At 39.5% G+C, this 16,256-nt stretch overlaps 1 protein-coding gene across 2 annotated transcripts in view; it reads right to left on the bottom strand.

The window, feature by feature from the left end:
• The window catches only part of MCCC2 (methylcrotonyl-CoA carboxylase subunit 2), a 52,458-nt gene that overhangs the window by 9,766 nt on the left and 26,436 nt on the right, over positions 1-16,256 (bottom strand). The window contains exons 7-12 of one of the 2 annotated variants that reach the window (XM_089493995.1): positions 13,847-13,960; positions 8,831-8,895; positions 8,438-8,537; positions 7,580-7,675; positions 1,644-1,716; positions 1,339-1,415 (exon numbers count right to left, since the gene is read on the bottom strand). In XM_089493995.1, coding sequence (XP_089350121.1) covers positions 1,339-1,415; positions 1,644-1,716; positions 7,580-7,675; positions 8,438-8,537; positions 8,831-8,895; positions 13,847-13,960 — 525 coding nt within the window. The remainder of the gene's footprint in view (positions 1-1,338; positions 1,416-1,643; positions 1,717-7,579; positions 7,676-8,437; positions 8,538-8,830; positions 8,896-13,846; positions 13,961-16,256) is intronic. The other variant, XM_089494003.1, reaches the window with a different exon arrangement.

The following is a 16,256-nucleotide window of genomic DNA, read 5'->3' as shown; positions in this document are numbered from 1 at the left end:
ACCAAAACCCAGTGTATAACAAGGGTCCATTGTATGTATTTATTTATTGACAATTCTATAGGAAAAGCCCTAAAACACAGAAATACTGCAGATGATATTTCCACCACAATTAGGGCCCAAACCAAGCTGTACTGGAGCAGCCCTTGATCCACAGCACCCAAAGCTCTTGCTTTCCTAATATGCCCAAGAATTTGACACAAGAACTATGTCAACCACCCACTAAAGACGAATGGTGTAGATTGCCACTTTGACCATGTTTCTCCACTCTGACCATGTTTCTCCTCTATTATCATCCCTTCACTGGCTCCCCTTCCCCTTCTGTATTCAGTATAAACTTCTGTGCTGACTTTTGAAGCCCTGCATGGGCTGGCCCCTCCTTATTTATCTGAACGTCTTTCTCCTCACATGCCCATTCGTACCCTCCGTTCTAGAAGTCAAGGTCTGCTGTCCCAGTCTAGGTTCTCCACTGCCCCATCCCAGATTCGTCCCTTCTCACTTGCTGCCCCTCACTCCTGGAACCTTCTTCCCCCACGAACATGGATCATCACTTCTTTAACTAGTTTCAAAACTGAGTTGAAGACTATATTGTTCAGGGAAGCGTTCCCAGGCATTGTGTGATTATTTATCTGATTGTTATTTGATATTTGATTTTATATTTGATGTTTTTTAATTTGTTGCCTGCTTATTTTATCTGATTCTATCTTGTATTATTGTTTTATATGTGTATTGTTTTTATCCTGTAGAATGTGCACTATTGGCAGGTTTTATTTTTATCGATTTTACTGATTGTATGTACAGCACTGTGTAAATCTACAGCGCTATATAAATAAAGAATAAGAATAATAATTCAGGACAGACTGAAGCTATTAGTTCTTGACATGGCTCATAATTTAAATTGTTCACTACTACAAGTTGAGAATACAGTCAGCTTAGAAAGCTTTAAAAGGGGATTGGATAAATTCAGAGAAAACGGACCTGAATAGCAACTAGTCATGATACTAGATGCTAGTCTAGTGTCAGAGGAAGTAGGAGGTCTGCATATCAATTGCCAGGAAGCATGAACAGAAGGGTGCTATTGCACACATGACCTACATGTGGGCTTCCCACATACAACTAGCTGGACCCTGTGTAAACATAATGCTGGACTAAATAAGATTTTGGTCTTATCTAGCTTGGATCTTCTTATGTTTGTATAAAAGGGATTTTTAGATTGTTTTTAAAAGATACAACATTTTTAATCATGAATAATTATTACATATAATCCCTTGTTTGATTTGATTTTCTAAGCAGCAAGAAAAATAGTGAAGACAAATGCCCAATAACTTCAGTTATACTTGCCTTCTTTGCTGATTCTGAGAAAAGAACGCCATTATTTCCAATTATTCCCACTGGGTATCCAAATATTCGAGCAAACCCTGAATATGAAAAAAGCAGGAGAATATTTCACAATGAAAGCCTTCAGCACTGAAAGATTCCAGTACCGCCCAAATTAAGTCAAGTATGAGACTATACAATTTTCAGAATACAATCACAATACTTTTTATAAAATGTATCATTTGTCTTCCACAAGTTATTATAAAACATTTTTAAAAAAAGCAAATCAAACTAAAATACAGAGTTTGATAATAATTTAAAAATAATACCTGTGATTAATGTATCCCCATATAAAGCTTTAAATTCATCAAATTTACTTCCATCAACAATTCTAGCAATTACCTTAAAAATAAAAACATAGAACGTTTCTATTACTATACATTGTATGGAAATGTCATTTTTCTAAACTCCATTAATACATCACACTTGGCTATCCTAGAATGTATCTTAAACAGTATTTTATTTTATTAGGACAATGTATTTCAAGCCCAATTATCCAGCTCAATCAATTTGTTGTTGTTGTGTGCCTTCAAGTCACTTCCGACTTACAGTAACCCTTAGGTGACCCTAAGGCATTTTTGTGGCAAGTTTCCCGAGAGGGAGTTTTCCACTGTCATCCTTTGAAGCTGAGAGAATGTGACTTGCCCAAGATCACCCAGTGGATTTCTATGGCTGAGCTGGGATTCAAACCCTAGTCTCCAGAATCACACTCCAACACTCAAACTACTGCATTATTACGGCTCCAGCTCTAGTAATATCACCTGGCTAAGTTGTCTAGAAATACTGTCTGTATTATTTATTTTATTAAAACATTTATACTTATTTCAGAATAATTTCAGGGCAACTTACAAATAACATTAACACAAATTAAACAGTTTAAAAAAATAAAAATATTAAAATAAGCTAAAAACATATTAAATGTCATAATGAGTTAAAGAGAGATTTAAAAGATTTTTTAAAAATTTAAAACATCAGTTATTTGGGATAAAGCCATTCTTATGGGTAACAAGCCATTATATTTGGACAAGTGCAATGTCTTTTCAGATGTTGCCATGAATGCAGGTGACTATAGGCATCCAAATATTCATCAGGATATTTTGAATGTTTCCTGGGCTGCTTTAAAAAAAGAGGACCCTTCTGAAAAGATCAGGGCGGGATACAAACGGGCAGGGGAAGACGTCTTGGAGGTGTATTCTGCTGAATACGGAACCTTCAGACCGCCCACCCCGGGGGCGTGGCTCAGGAGATGGGGCTTCCACATGGGAGGCAGTGAAGACGCCTCACCTGGGGCCGTTTCTGACCCGCAGTTTCCAAACCGCCACCTCGGAGGATGCTGCAAAGAGAGAGGCAGCTTCCTCACGGGCGGCCAAAAACGGGCCTTTTTTTTTTCCTTTGCCGGCTGGCGGATGCGCAGCTGCAGCACTAAGCAGCGGCGGTAGAAAGCCTATGGGCACATTTAAAGTGCCCAAGCCCCTTTAAAACTTTTTTCCCCCGCTCTGCCCAAGAACAATGGTGGTCTCCTGCCAGCTGGTGATCAGCTGGTGTTGGCATCCTTGTCCGCTTGCACGTTGGTAGTGTCACCAGCATCATGGATGCCTCCTCTCCTTTGGTCCCCGCGCTCCTGCTGAATCTGCAATGCACAGCCACAGCTGTCGCCGCTGCCACTGCTGTCCCCCTGCCATCCCCCATCACCTCCCTTGTACATATGTAAATATTTACAGTTTTAGCGGTTTTTATTGTTAGGTGAAAATGGCACAGGAATGTGTGTAGGGGCTCACTTTAAATTCCAAACTTTCCAAGCAGCGCATGCGTACATGTTGCTCTAGGGTTAGGGTTAGGGTAAGGGTTAGGAGTCTTAAAATGCGCTGCAGCTGTGCTGCAGCTTCCACACCTGCATGGCAGCTGACGCTGCAATTAAAGCCTGACTGCAAACTGCGCATGTTCCAGGACCCCGACTCATTATGCGACACAGCAGACACGGAGCTTTTAAATGGGCAACTTAAATTAGCGGCGTAGCAATTCTGGCGTACCGGTGCAGCAGCTTACATACAGAGCTGCGCAGCTGCGTATCAAACGGAAAAGAAGCGGAGAAAAGCAGCACCTTTTTAATGCTGCCTCTTCCCGCTTGGGGCGTGCGGGGGGCGTGTTCATGGCGGCATTCAGGTAAGGCCCGTCTGAAAGCTCTACCTTCATGACGTCATGAATACACCCCTTTTTGCCCGTCTGTATCCCGCCTATACTTCCTTCACTGCAAAAAGGTAGAATGCATTGTTGCAAACTGCATAATTGTGATTAGTTCCTACCAGATTAACACTGGCCAACTAGATTTAAGCATTTTTGCCAGTCCAGACTTCAAAGGGAATTTAAACCTCTGAAATTGTAAACCTTCACACACTTCCACTGAACACAGCAAACATTAATTGTCAAGCCAATGCAATTTTAAAAGGCCAATGCAATTTTAGGTTGCATCAATAAATTTTAGATTGCATCAATAAAAGTATAGTGCCTAGATCAAGGGAGGTAATAGTGCCCTTTTATTCTGCTTTGGTCAGGCCCCACCTGGAATACAGTGCGCCCTTGGATTACATGGGGATCCATTTCAGACCCCCCACATAAGCCAAATACCGCTCATGCTCAAGCGCCATTCAAGTGAATGGGGCTCGTGCATGCGACGGTGCGGCAGTGCACGCGCACCACGGGCACGCACCCCATTCATCTGAATGGGATGCGGTACCCCGCATGCTGAAAGCCACATATAGCGCACCCGCGTATAATGTGGGCACACTGTACTGTGCCAGTTCTGGGCATCACAATTCAAAAAGGATGTTGAAAAATTGGAGCGTGTCCAAAGGAGGACGACTAAAATGGTAAAGGGTCTGGAAACCATGCCCTATGAGGAACGACTTAGGGAGCTGGGGATGTTTAGCCTGGAGAAGAGAAGGTTTAGAGGTGATGTGATAGCCCTGTCTAAATATTTGAAGGGATGTCATACTGAGGAGGGAACAAGCTTGTTTTCTGCTGCTCCAAAGACTAAGATCCGGAGCAATGGATGCAAGCTCCAGGAAAAAGAGATTCTACCTCAACATTAGGAAGAAATTCCTAACAGTAAGAGCTAGTGAACAGTGGACTATACTGCCTCAGAGTGTGGTGGAGTCTCCTTTCATAGAGGTTTTTGATGGCCATCTGTTGGGTATGCTTTGATTGAGTGTTCCTGCATGGCAGGGGGTTGGACTGGATGGCCCTTGTGGCCTCTCCCAACTCTATGATTCGAGTACTATTCACCCTGAGAGAGGTGCCATTTGCTGCTCTGTCTCAGATAGGAAAATGTCTTGGGCCAGTCTTGAGTTGCAAGCATGTAAAAGAGTACGAGTGAGTGCCAGTTAAAGATAGGTTGGAATACACATTGCAGAACAGCTACTCCCTTTATTCCTAAATTCTAGTGCTGAATCAGAAACAGGAAAAGCAAGAGTTGTATTACGGACAAGATGAACTTTAGTTAACAATTCTTCAATCTCTGAATATACTATTGAAAGGTTAATATATCATTAAATAAGGACATATTACCTTGTAGAAACCTATAGATGGTACAATATAGAGCATAAGATCTGTGACAGTGTCTGGCCATATTCTGACTAGTAATAAAAGAAAAGGAAATGTTTGACAGATTTGAAATCTAAAAAACATTTCCCTTTCTTTTATAACAAAGCAAAATATGGACAGACACTGTCACAGATTTTATGGTCTACATTCTACTAAGATGTTCTCAATAGGACAAAGTAAATGGGCAAAATGGAGCGATCTGCAGCTGCTGCAGCCACAATCACTCTGGGACCACAGCAACCAGATGCCACTGTTCTGAAGCCAGCCACTGCCACAGTTCCAAATGGCCTCCTGCAGGAGCAGCTTTTTTCTGCTCCTTTTGGGGCTGGCTTCAGGCCGTGTTACCTGATCCCAGAGCAGCTTCTGACTGCTTCAGGGGTGTGCAGTATTTGAACACCATGCCCACAAAGAACCCAGAAGGTGCTTTATTTGGCCCATCTGCTTCAGGCCTTAGAATATGTAAACAAAAATTTCAAAGAATGACCTCAGGTCACTCTGAAAGTTAGTACACTAGAGACACCTGACAATGGTAATAGGGTGTAATTTAAAAGTGGGATATGCACTAGAATTGAGTGTACAGAAGATAAAAATTTAAACCCTTGATTAGATAACCAAGGCTGCCTGCAATAACTAAGTGGGCATCAAAAGAGAATAAAAAAGTTGTCAGACCTGCATAGTTAAGCTGCTTAGGCAGACTTCTAATACAAGAGGAGGGCTACATCTAGCCCTCCCAAGAAAAGTTCCTGACAAGCCCTAAAATGCTGATTCTGGTAAAGCTAGGAGGTATGCTTACATGTGATTAATGTAGTTAAGACTTAAGATTTGCTCGATGTTTAATATATGAAAAATTCCTCAAAGCGATGAAAATGGCTAAGAATATGATAAGGGACAAGATTGTGGATACGTAAAAGCCTTTAGGAGTTGTCTGTATAATGATTTAGCAAACACTGTGGAAAACTATGTGATTAGGAAGAACCTGATTATGATAATTCAAGAATAAAGTTACATTTTAACTGTTTTAGAAGGCTGATGTTTTTACATGTACTACTTATTGCCAAGCATGTCAACTGGTTGAATAGAGAGGTAAAGTCCTTGTGAATGTCCTGATGAATATGATGTCATAGTTACTAACTTAATATAAAATGTCTTATTTGCAATATAATGGAATAATAATGCCTTACATAATAAAGCTGAAGTGTCCTAAAGGGAATGTATCTGTAAATATCCATGAATAGCTATAGTAAATAGCCTGAAATAATACCAAAAGAATCTGTTCCTTCCCATATAATTCACAAAGATTTGAAAATGTTTAGAGTGTTAATCTGACCTGTCTGGTTTAACAACTATCATACATTGGGAACTTTGGGGACCAACAGTTGATAAAGGTGACTTACAAGAGGGCCTACAATTGCATGACAGGTGGTAAGGATTCTCAGTCTCTCAGTCTATGAGACAGAGATAATAATAATAATAATAATAATAATAATAATAATAATAATAATAATGATTTATTTATAGCCCGCCCAATCACAAGGAATCCAGGCGGGTTACAACAGTAAAAATAAAGATAATAAAATAAAATAAAATAAATAAATAAATAAAATACAATAAAATTAAAGAGAGCGAAGTGAGAACATTCACAGTTAGGCCTGATGGAAGTTGGGCCTCTCTTTTTCATTCCCTCCCAGGTCTGATGATGATGTCATGGAAGGAGGGCTCTTCTTTTTGAGGCAAGGATTTTATTTTAATTAATTTTAATTTAATTCTTCTCATTAAATTTAAGAGAAGAATTGGTGGACAGAGTGACTTAAGTCACAGTAAATGGGGAGTAGAACTAGGTAGGGAAGGCCTGCCGGAAGAGATCCATCTTAAGAGCCTTCTTAAAGGCTGTAAGAGTAGAAATGTCACGGATCTCCTTCGGCAGGTCATTCCATAGCTTCGGAGCTGCAATGGAAAAGGCCCTCTGGGTGACTGAAGTTAGCCTAGATTTTATTGGCTGAAGTAGATTCTTCCCCGAGGACCTTAGAGTGCGGGACGGACAGTATGGAAGTAGGCGATCTCGTAAGTATTCTGGACCCAAGCCATGTAGGGCTTTGAAGGTAATCACCAACACCTTGTACCTTGCCCGGAAACTAATTGGCAGCCAGTGAAGGGATTTCAAAACCGGTGTTATGTGATCGGTACGACGAGTACCTGTAATTAACCTGGCTGCCATATTTTGTACAAGTTGAAGTTTCTGAACTTGGCACAAGGGTAGCCCCATGTACAGTGCATTACAGAAGTCCAATCGAGAGGTGACCAGCGCATGTACAACTGTTTCAAGGTCTCCCTGCTCCAGGAAGGGGCGCAGCTGGCGTATCAGCCGAAGCTGATAACAAGTGCTCCTGACGGATGAGATGGCGGACCATGCTTGATTCAGTTGGCACTCAGCTACTTTCTCAGACGTTGTAACAGCCACAAAACTTGGGGGAGGGGCAGTAGTAATTTGTACCATATATGGGAACTCCTGGAAGGAAGCTTGGTAACATTGGGCAATCTATGGCTAGATTTTGTGCATCTACATTGCATTAGCATCCATATGTACATATGTATCATAGCTTTTTACCTCTCTGACATCAAAATTTCTTTTAAGCTGTTCTCCAACTATTCCATAGATTTCATCAAGAGGAAACAAAGGCTCTTCTGAAGGTTCTACTGTCACCTGCAATAATTTAAAATACAACCAAAAATACAAGAGAATGAGAAAGGCCTTCAATAGTTTCAATATTTTCCTACTAGCTTCCAGAACAACTCTATAATCAGCTCATGCTCAAATATGTACAACTCATTTAGCAAAACATTTTAAACAGGCTAGATTTCTAGAAGAATGTTCTGTTCTACACAGCTCCTGAAGTGTCATTTTAATCATACAACTAGATCTAGGTTAAGGAACTAGGAATGGAGCATGGCAAGTGTGCTCCCCTTGCCCTCTCCTCTACCCCTGTTTAGCATTATATACAATCATCACTATGTAAACATGAAATGAGAATGTTTGCAAACTTTTAGAGTGCTCAGGAGTGGGCAAGAAAGATTGGGGAAACCACTAGGAAGGGTAGAAGTAAACAAACTGAGGATGTGATAGAGCAACAAATCACATTAAAATATAGGGGAGTGTTTGTGTGATGAACAGTGTGCAAGGATTTGTAGCTATGAATAGATGTGTGTGAAAAATGAGAAAGGCCTAAGAATGATCCAGATCCTACTGTATTGACTGCATGAGGCCTCTGAACATACTTATTTGGGGTGGCCTTCTTATTTAGGAGGTATAAATGAGGGGGAAATTATCTAGAGATGATCTGGGGAAAGTGGGCGTTTTGCTGGAAATCTATGGGTTCAAAGGAGTGTTTCTCCACTAGACTCTTTGGAACCTCTATTCTATAGAAGGAGCATGCACATTCATTCAAAAAAAGCTAAATATACTCACATCAATTTTCTTCTTGTAGTTCAAACTTCGTACCACTTTTCTAGCCAAATGGAGTGCATGATTATCATCCAACGCATAGTGATCAGTTACACCAGATTTTCTGCACAGATTTAACATTTTAATAATTATTATATCCTAACAAGGAAACATATTCTATTTACTATTCAGTGGTCAAATATTATTGAAAAAATGTATTATCTGCTCATAATAATTGAAATACTAGAAGCCTTGCCAAAAAACTAAGCACATTTCAGAAAACAAATGGAAAAACACTTCACATAAATATAAACTGACAGCAGTTAACAAAAGATTCCACTATTATTTGCATAGTCCAACAACACTGTAATTTATAGTCAGTACCTTTGTACTGGGAGCAGGACTGTTTAGTTTTACCTGCAGTGAAGATCTGCACCTCCAAGATCCTCTGCTGATACCTCCTCCCCAGTTGCTGCTTTAACCTAAAGTAGAAAAACAAAGCTTTCATTTCATTGGTCTGGATCATTGGTTCCCTTTCACAATTATTTTGTGCTACTGTTTAAAATTATCTTTACAGTAAGCTTCCAAATTTTACAGCCTTTAATTTATGCATGTTATTTTCTTCAGTTTGCAGCCCTGGCCTAGTACAAATAATACATTTCCAAGCTGGATAGCTTTAAAACAATATTTGAAACTAGTAGCATGATCTCATTTACATTTGGTTTTCCATAATCTCAGTGAAGAGATAATGCCACACCAACTTCAATTATGATTTATTCAAAAAATAAAACCTATTATTATTATTATTATTATTATTATTATTATTATTATTATTATTATTAGAAGAGAGAGGAGAACTTAAACCAAGCAGGAGAGGGAGAGGGAGAAAGGAGAAGAGTACATAAGCCATAAGAGTGCTCCCAATCTCTTAACATGTTTAAAGAATTAGGAAATATTATGCTTGCATCAGAACTCTCTGGCTTCCCATTTTTTACTTTACAGAAAACAAGTGGGGCCTGCAACAAAACCCTGCAGTGAATACAGTTTCTGTTCAGCCCACCCTACTCATTCATGGTGGTGATGGGTGTGGTGGTGGTAATAGTGATGATATAACATGAAGTTGTTGTTAATGCATTAAAACCATTAATAAGTATAGAGCTTAACAAAATAAAAGGTAGAGAGAGGCCACACTTCATGAAATTTATAGTCTAAATCTGATACAGTCATCAAGAAAGGCAAATGGAGACAATTATGGATCTGTAAAGAATAAGTCTCCAGTTGGTTATACATATTTAAGATTAGTTGTTGCACAGAAAAGGTAAGTTTTGAAGGATGAAAGAAAAGCACCACCACATCATTGTTTAAGAAGGGAGTTTCATGCATAGAGCCAAGGGGAAAGGGCAGCTTTATTTAAGGAATCTGCAGACCTCTGAATGATTGAGGATGGTGGTGGATCTTGATAACTTGACAGAAATGCAGAGCGATATATTAGGACAAAAAAATGGGAAAGAGCAGCATGGAAAACTTCTGAAGTCTTAAGAAGTCTGTGCTGGATGTAGGACTGGACAGACAACTAATATAGGGACAAAGAGGGGTGTCACAAGAGCTGAGTGATGAAAGAAGCAAACATTTTTTGAGGTTGAAACCATCAAGATGCAGAAGACATGATGGAATCTTAATACCAGGTTCATGTTTATTGAGATCAAACAGGGGACTGAATTTGGCTAATCTTTGAAAATAATGGAATAATTTCTCTACCATACAATGTTAGCATTAAATGGTGTTAATAAATGGCTGCCTAACTTTATTTCCCAGTTCTGTTAAGAAGTAGAATCTCAAAAGCTACTTACACAAATACACAAAAAATACTTGATTTTGAAAAAAGATCTTATACTTACAAACAATCTATATACTCTGACTTTCTAAAGTGACATAATTAGTGCTTGAAATTCAAACAGGAAATTTAAAGAACAGATTAATTAATGTTAAATTGCAAAGTGTCGTCATCCTGAGCTTGTTATTGATTTTCTATGTCTGCTTTTGCTGATTACTTTGTACCAGAAAACTACCCCTGACACAGGAAAACACTGCCCACACTAAAGTCATTATCCTTGCAAACTAAGCAATGTCATGTGCATATTTTTCCTTTGCTGCCACCAAGTCATCTTGAATAAGTAGAAGACATCAAAGAAACGGTTATAAATATTCAATATATTTGAACAACCATATATGTTCAAAGTTTTAGAAGTTACATTGTATTATTTAAATTCAACTGCTAGTCCCATCTAGATTAGACCCATGGAATAAATTGCTGAATGGTAAATCAACTTTCATGTAAATTCAATTTATACAATGATCTCCTTTGGCTCAAAACATCAATTGGATTTAGGCCTATGTTTCTTTCTGATGAGCAATTTCTTTCTCATAATTACTAAATGGAACCACTAAAATATTATAAAGTGCTTAGCTGTATTTTTGATAACTGCCATCCTCCAGCCTGTGAGGGAGTTGACCAGGCAGGCCCAGCTCCCCAGGCAGGCCCAGCTCCACCAGGGCTAGCCTGGAAGAAGAGACTCCTCCCTCCATAACTGTCAACTTCCGGCCTACGAGGGAGTTGACCAGGCAGGCCCAGCTCCATCAGGGCTAGCCTGGAAGAAGAGACTCCTCCCTCCATAACTGTCAACTTCCGGCCTATGAGGGAGTTGACCAGGCAGGCCCAGCTCCATCAGGGCTAGCCTGAAGAAGAAGAGCCCTCCCTCCCTCCAGTCCATCTGCCTTGATCCAGGCCTCAGAGGGAGAGAAGGATGCTGGACCTGATCCCCTCCCCCCCATCACCATTCCCTTCTCCTTTTGTGACGTGTCTTTTAGATTGTAAGCCTGAGGGCAGGGAACCATCTATTATCCCCTCTGTTGTAAGCCACCCGGATTCCCAGTGATTGAGCAGCATATAAATAAATCCTATTATTATTATTATTATTATTATTATTATTATTATTAGGGAACTGACATAGGTCAGATTCAACAGTTGTACAACAGGATGAGATCTTTTCCAGTCTCACTGCCCAACAAGCCTTGCATAGAAATGACACACCTTCAACCTGGAATCTTGCATATATCAAATATGACGTCTACCCAAAAAAACCTGTGAAGTAGTATCTTGAATGAATGAGTTAGTTGACAAACCTCAGGTTATGTTATTCCTTAAACTTTTATACATCTCCCCATCCCCTCCAGGGTATCTCAAAGCCCGCAAAAGCCACAAAACCTTACATGTTTGTCATCATCTATTCAACCATGCCAGTAGAATGCTCCTCCTTCATCATCATCACCAATTATTATTATTATTATCATTATTATTATTATTATTATTATTATATTAAAGGCCCTTTTCTAAAAAGACTAGAACAATTAAAATGAACAAAAAATTACACCTCTTACAAAAGGACACCACTAATATTTAGGAAAAGCAAAAATTCTAAATTCTAGAAAATAAGCATAGAGAAGTTGAGCAATAAAAAGAATAAATATTGGACTCAGTTAAAGAAATCATAATTTACATTTCATTCAAAAATATGAAAGAAGAAAAAGTCTCCCCACCCCCACATTGGAGTGAAGACAGAAAATACAAGTTAGGCATTTCCCTTCACTATCTCGACACATGTCAAGGTTAACAGACACCTTCAAATTTAACTGATCCCCAAACAATCTTTTAGGAAACTCGGAAACAATGCAGCAAGCATAAGCAGAGTGGGACCCCATGTCAGAACCTCTTTAAAAAAAAGAGTTCTCTGGTACCTTAAAAGACTATCTAGTGACAAACACTTAGATGTTGGGATTAGAAATAGCGTATATTAAGTCTCCTCTGAATGTCCTGATTCTGCTATTAAAGGGCAGAAGCAGGAGAAGTGACAGTTAAACCCATTTGTGGCTTGAGCCAATAAGAACACAGCCACATTTTTCCTCATTATGCAGAACAAAGGGAAGAGAACAGAACATCCAAACTATTCCTGACTTCACAAACATCACTTCATTGAAGCAAAACAAAGTGGAACAGGGATTTATAGGTATCTGCTGCTGAGTAACAGACACTGATTCACAAGCATATATACGCAAATACCTAACTGGAAAAAATACACTTCCTTTGCAATAATCTGATTCTAGTTTGTTTAAATGAGCCTTCATTAGAAACTATCAGTTTCCTGATTTCATATACCAAGTGGAACTGAATGCTTCATTGTTAAAGTAGAAGCTTTCTTTTCCCTCACACCTTCTTCCATTCAGTTCAGGAGAAGAAAGGGAAAAAGGAGCATCACAGCAAATCACAGCTCATTCTGGATCATTTAAACAAAGCAGGGGGGGGGGGGATCCAGATGATTTAGACCACAACTTACAATTGCCCCACCTACTATATCCAGTTGTAAGGTATTGTGGGAATTGCTCAAAACATCTGCAGACCAGAAGACTTCCTATGCCTGACTTAAATAATGGTACAGTCAATTTTCTAAAATACAGTATTTTCCGGTGTATAAGACGACGGGGCTATAAAACGACCCCCAACTTTTCTTTTTAAAATTTAGACTTTAAGATATATTCGTTGTATAAGACCCCCTCCTCCAAATCCAAGGAGGGAGCAGGCCGACGTTCGCTCACACCGGCGGAGGTGCTCCTTCCCGGCCTCTGTGGAGGCCTGGAAGGAGGGCAAAGCTGGCGGCCCTTGCGCCAGCGGAGGCGCTCCTTTCCGGCCTCTGCAGAGGCCTGGAAGGAGGGCAAAGCCGGCGGCCCTCACGCCGGCGGAGGCGCTCCTTCCCGGCCTCTGCGGAGGCCTGGGCCTGGGAAGGCGGGAGCAGGCCGGGCTTAACCTGGCGTATTAGACAACCCCCAGCTTTCAAGACGATTTTCAGGGGTTCAAAAGTCGTATTGTACGCCGGAAAATACGGTATACCTTTGCATGTGTGCTCTATTTTGCCACTGATAATCATCTCATTGCAAATCTGCATTATGAAAGAATGAGACATTTTTTTTTAATGCTGAGTGGTGCTTGGTTCCAGAAATCTATAGACTTCAATGTTAGCACTCTCCTCAAGTTTAGTAGTTTTCCTATAAAGTCTTCAGCGCTATAAGAAATACTAAATCACTGTGGCAGAGACAGCCACATACGTAGTTGCAAAAACTAAAGGACTGCATAAAGCAAGAACGGCACTAGCCAAAATGCACAGAATAAGGGCAGCACACCAATTTTCTATCTGCCCCACTCCATAATTCAAATGTGTACCAAACTTTAATGTATGAAATGTTTGCACTTTAATAAATCAGCTAGATTTCCTTTCTTGGAAACAACTAACATCCATAAGAAATCTATAGTGCAGTTATAGAGCTTTTACTTATAACAGAAGAGGACAAAGTTCCATAATTTGTTGAAAATCGCACACTTACCAATGGAGGTCCACCCAAGAAAATTGTTCCCTGCCTGCCAACTATTATGCTTTCATCAGCCATTGCCGGGACATAGGCTCCACCAGCTGTGCATGAACCCATAACCACTGCTATCTGACAAAATAAACAGAATCATGTATTAACAAAACACTAATTATGTATGTGCAATTTCATTGATTTTATATCCTGCAATCTAATGTGCTTCATTCTTCCTTCACTCTCACATATAGATCAAGATTTTAAACTGTTCAGGAGAGGGGCAGTTCTGATTTTAGCTCTACAAATTATGTGCGCTATTGTCATTATATAGCATTGCTAGATGCAAAACAAGAAGATGTGACTTTAAAGCTTGACAAGACTGTAAGAATGTGCATCAGAACTCTTATTATGCACCCCCATGGTCTTTTTGCCTTGAACAGACCACTGAAGCATCAGCACAACAGAGACTACTCCTGAGCACTTGCTTGAAGATGCCACACTTTTAAAATAACAGGCAGATGTTTAAATCTTGTTGCTAGTATCAATTAGAACATATTCACTTGAAATAATGGAATGGATGAAAGTGTCAATTTACCAAGTTTCTATTGACTGAAAGATTTTATTCCAGCTAGGATTAGATTCAAGCCATTATCTCATGAAATCACTCAGAAATGTCATAAATCTGTGCCTATCTACTGATTCTTTTCTATATTGTTTCTTCTCTTCTCAAACAGAAGAGCTAAAAGGAATCCTAGAGGTTCCTGAGGGGAGATAGTCCCACCCTTAGCCTAAAATCAAGATATGGCTTGCTTCTCATTTGCTAGCTTTCAAAAGCTAACAGTTCCAGGAGCTTGCAGATCCTTACTGAGGGAAGTCATCAGGCCTATCAATTTGCTTCTACCAGAGTGCACTTCTGGCAGAAACATGCATAGCAAAAAGGATACTACAGAACTGTGGCCAAAGTGTGGTTCTGTGTCATACATAACCCCACAAGACTCCTCTAAACTTCCCTTCTTTTTCAGCCCTTTCCCACAAACTGTCTCTCCTCAAGCCTCCCAGAAAGGAAATTCACTTTTTAAACAGATTGCAGCCCTACTCTGTACTGTTTAACATCAGAAAGTACCAACCCAGACCAGTAGACTTTGAACCATTTCTTCATTTTAAATTTTTTTTGTTTTTTGATGCTAAACAGTGGGGAGGGAGATCTACAAACAAACCCAAGAGTGGATTCAGGACCATTTCTGAGTTTGTTTTTGGCATTTTAGATTGGCCATACAGCCCCCAGAGGGACTCAAGAGCAGAAAATTGGCCCCAAGATCCACAGCAACTACCCAGTCCTACTGTAGAACCCAGCAGTTTTCTGGTATCAGCAGCTAAAGTTTCTGTGGGATAATTGCGGACTACATCTAAGATTCCAGTATTATGGGATACCAGCAGCTTAGCATTCCAGGACATCTGCAAAATATCTGGGCAAAAGCCTTTAGCTGTGAATGAAAACATCATCAGCACAGGGCTGGACATTTTTCAGCAGTAATTGGAATGTCAATTGTGTACTTGATAAAGGTTCAGCACTTTACTTTAATTAAAAATGCACAGAAGGAAGGGATAAGTAATCTTTAAGGTTATAGCAAGGGCAAGACAAAATGCTAAGGGATGGGGGATGGGTGTTTGAGATCTGTATGAAAAAACAAGTGTGAGTTACAAGTATTTCCCTTTCTTCCTCTTCCTCTCATACGATACAGACATATTTTAATATCTTTTATTGCATATTTTAATTTGGATGCCCCCCCTTCCAATCCATATTACAATCCAATCTTTTGATTGAAATGCTGGGTAAAATACAAATAAACAGAAACTTAAACGAATAACTACTCTGTACTGTTTCTTACAAACTCCTTTAACTATACTGCACATTCTTGGCATCTTCAATTCATCCACTTTACTTTTTCTAGACACGTTTTTGTTCTTCTCGTGATCTCTCAAGACCTACCAATAATCTTCCAGCAAAAAGTAAAATTGGTATTCAGTTCTTATTTATTTTTTAGATCTGCTGTTACTAATCACCATCTTTTGAGTCTTTCCACACATGTGTTATAATCTTGCTTTTATTTCCTTCTCTTTACTGGTATGTTAAATTAATAGCATAACAAGTTATCTTTCCAGTTTCCTTTTTAAAAATGCATTCTTGACTAGTTTCGTTATGTAGTTCAGGAAGAATTTTGACAATACCGTATTTTCCGGTGTATAAGACAACTGGGCGTATAAGACGACCCCCAACTTTTCCAGTTAAAATATAGAGTTTGGGATATACTTGCCGTATAAGACCACCCCTCTTCCAATGTACATCAAATAAAAATTTAAAAAACATCACTGCATTTACCCCAACTCGTTCTCTAATCTTGGCTTGCTTGCTTGCTTATCTCTCTCTCTC

This window comes from Sceloporus occidentalis, unplaced genomic scaffold (assembly GCF_023333645.1).
Source record: "Sceloporus occidentalis isolate IW3139 unplaced genomic scaffold, rSceOcc1.0.p SCAF_1, whole genome shotgun sequence".
NCBI lineage: Eukaryota > Metazoa > Chordata > Lepidosauria > Squamata > Phrynosomatidae > Sceloporus > Sceloporus occidentalis.
Note: the sequence above shows the minus strand (reverse complement) of the source record. Positions and strands in the feature narration are given on the sequence as shown.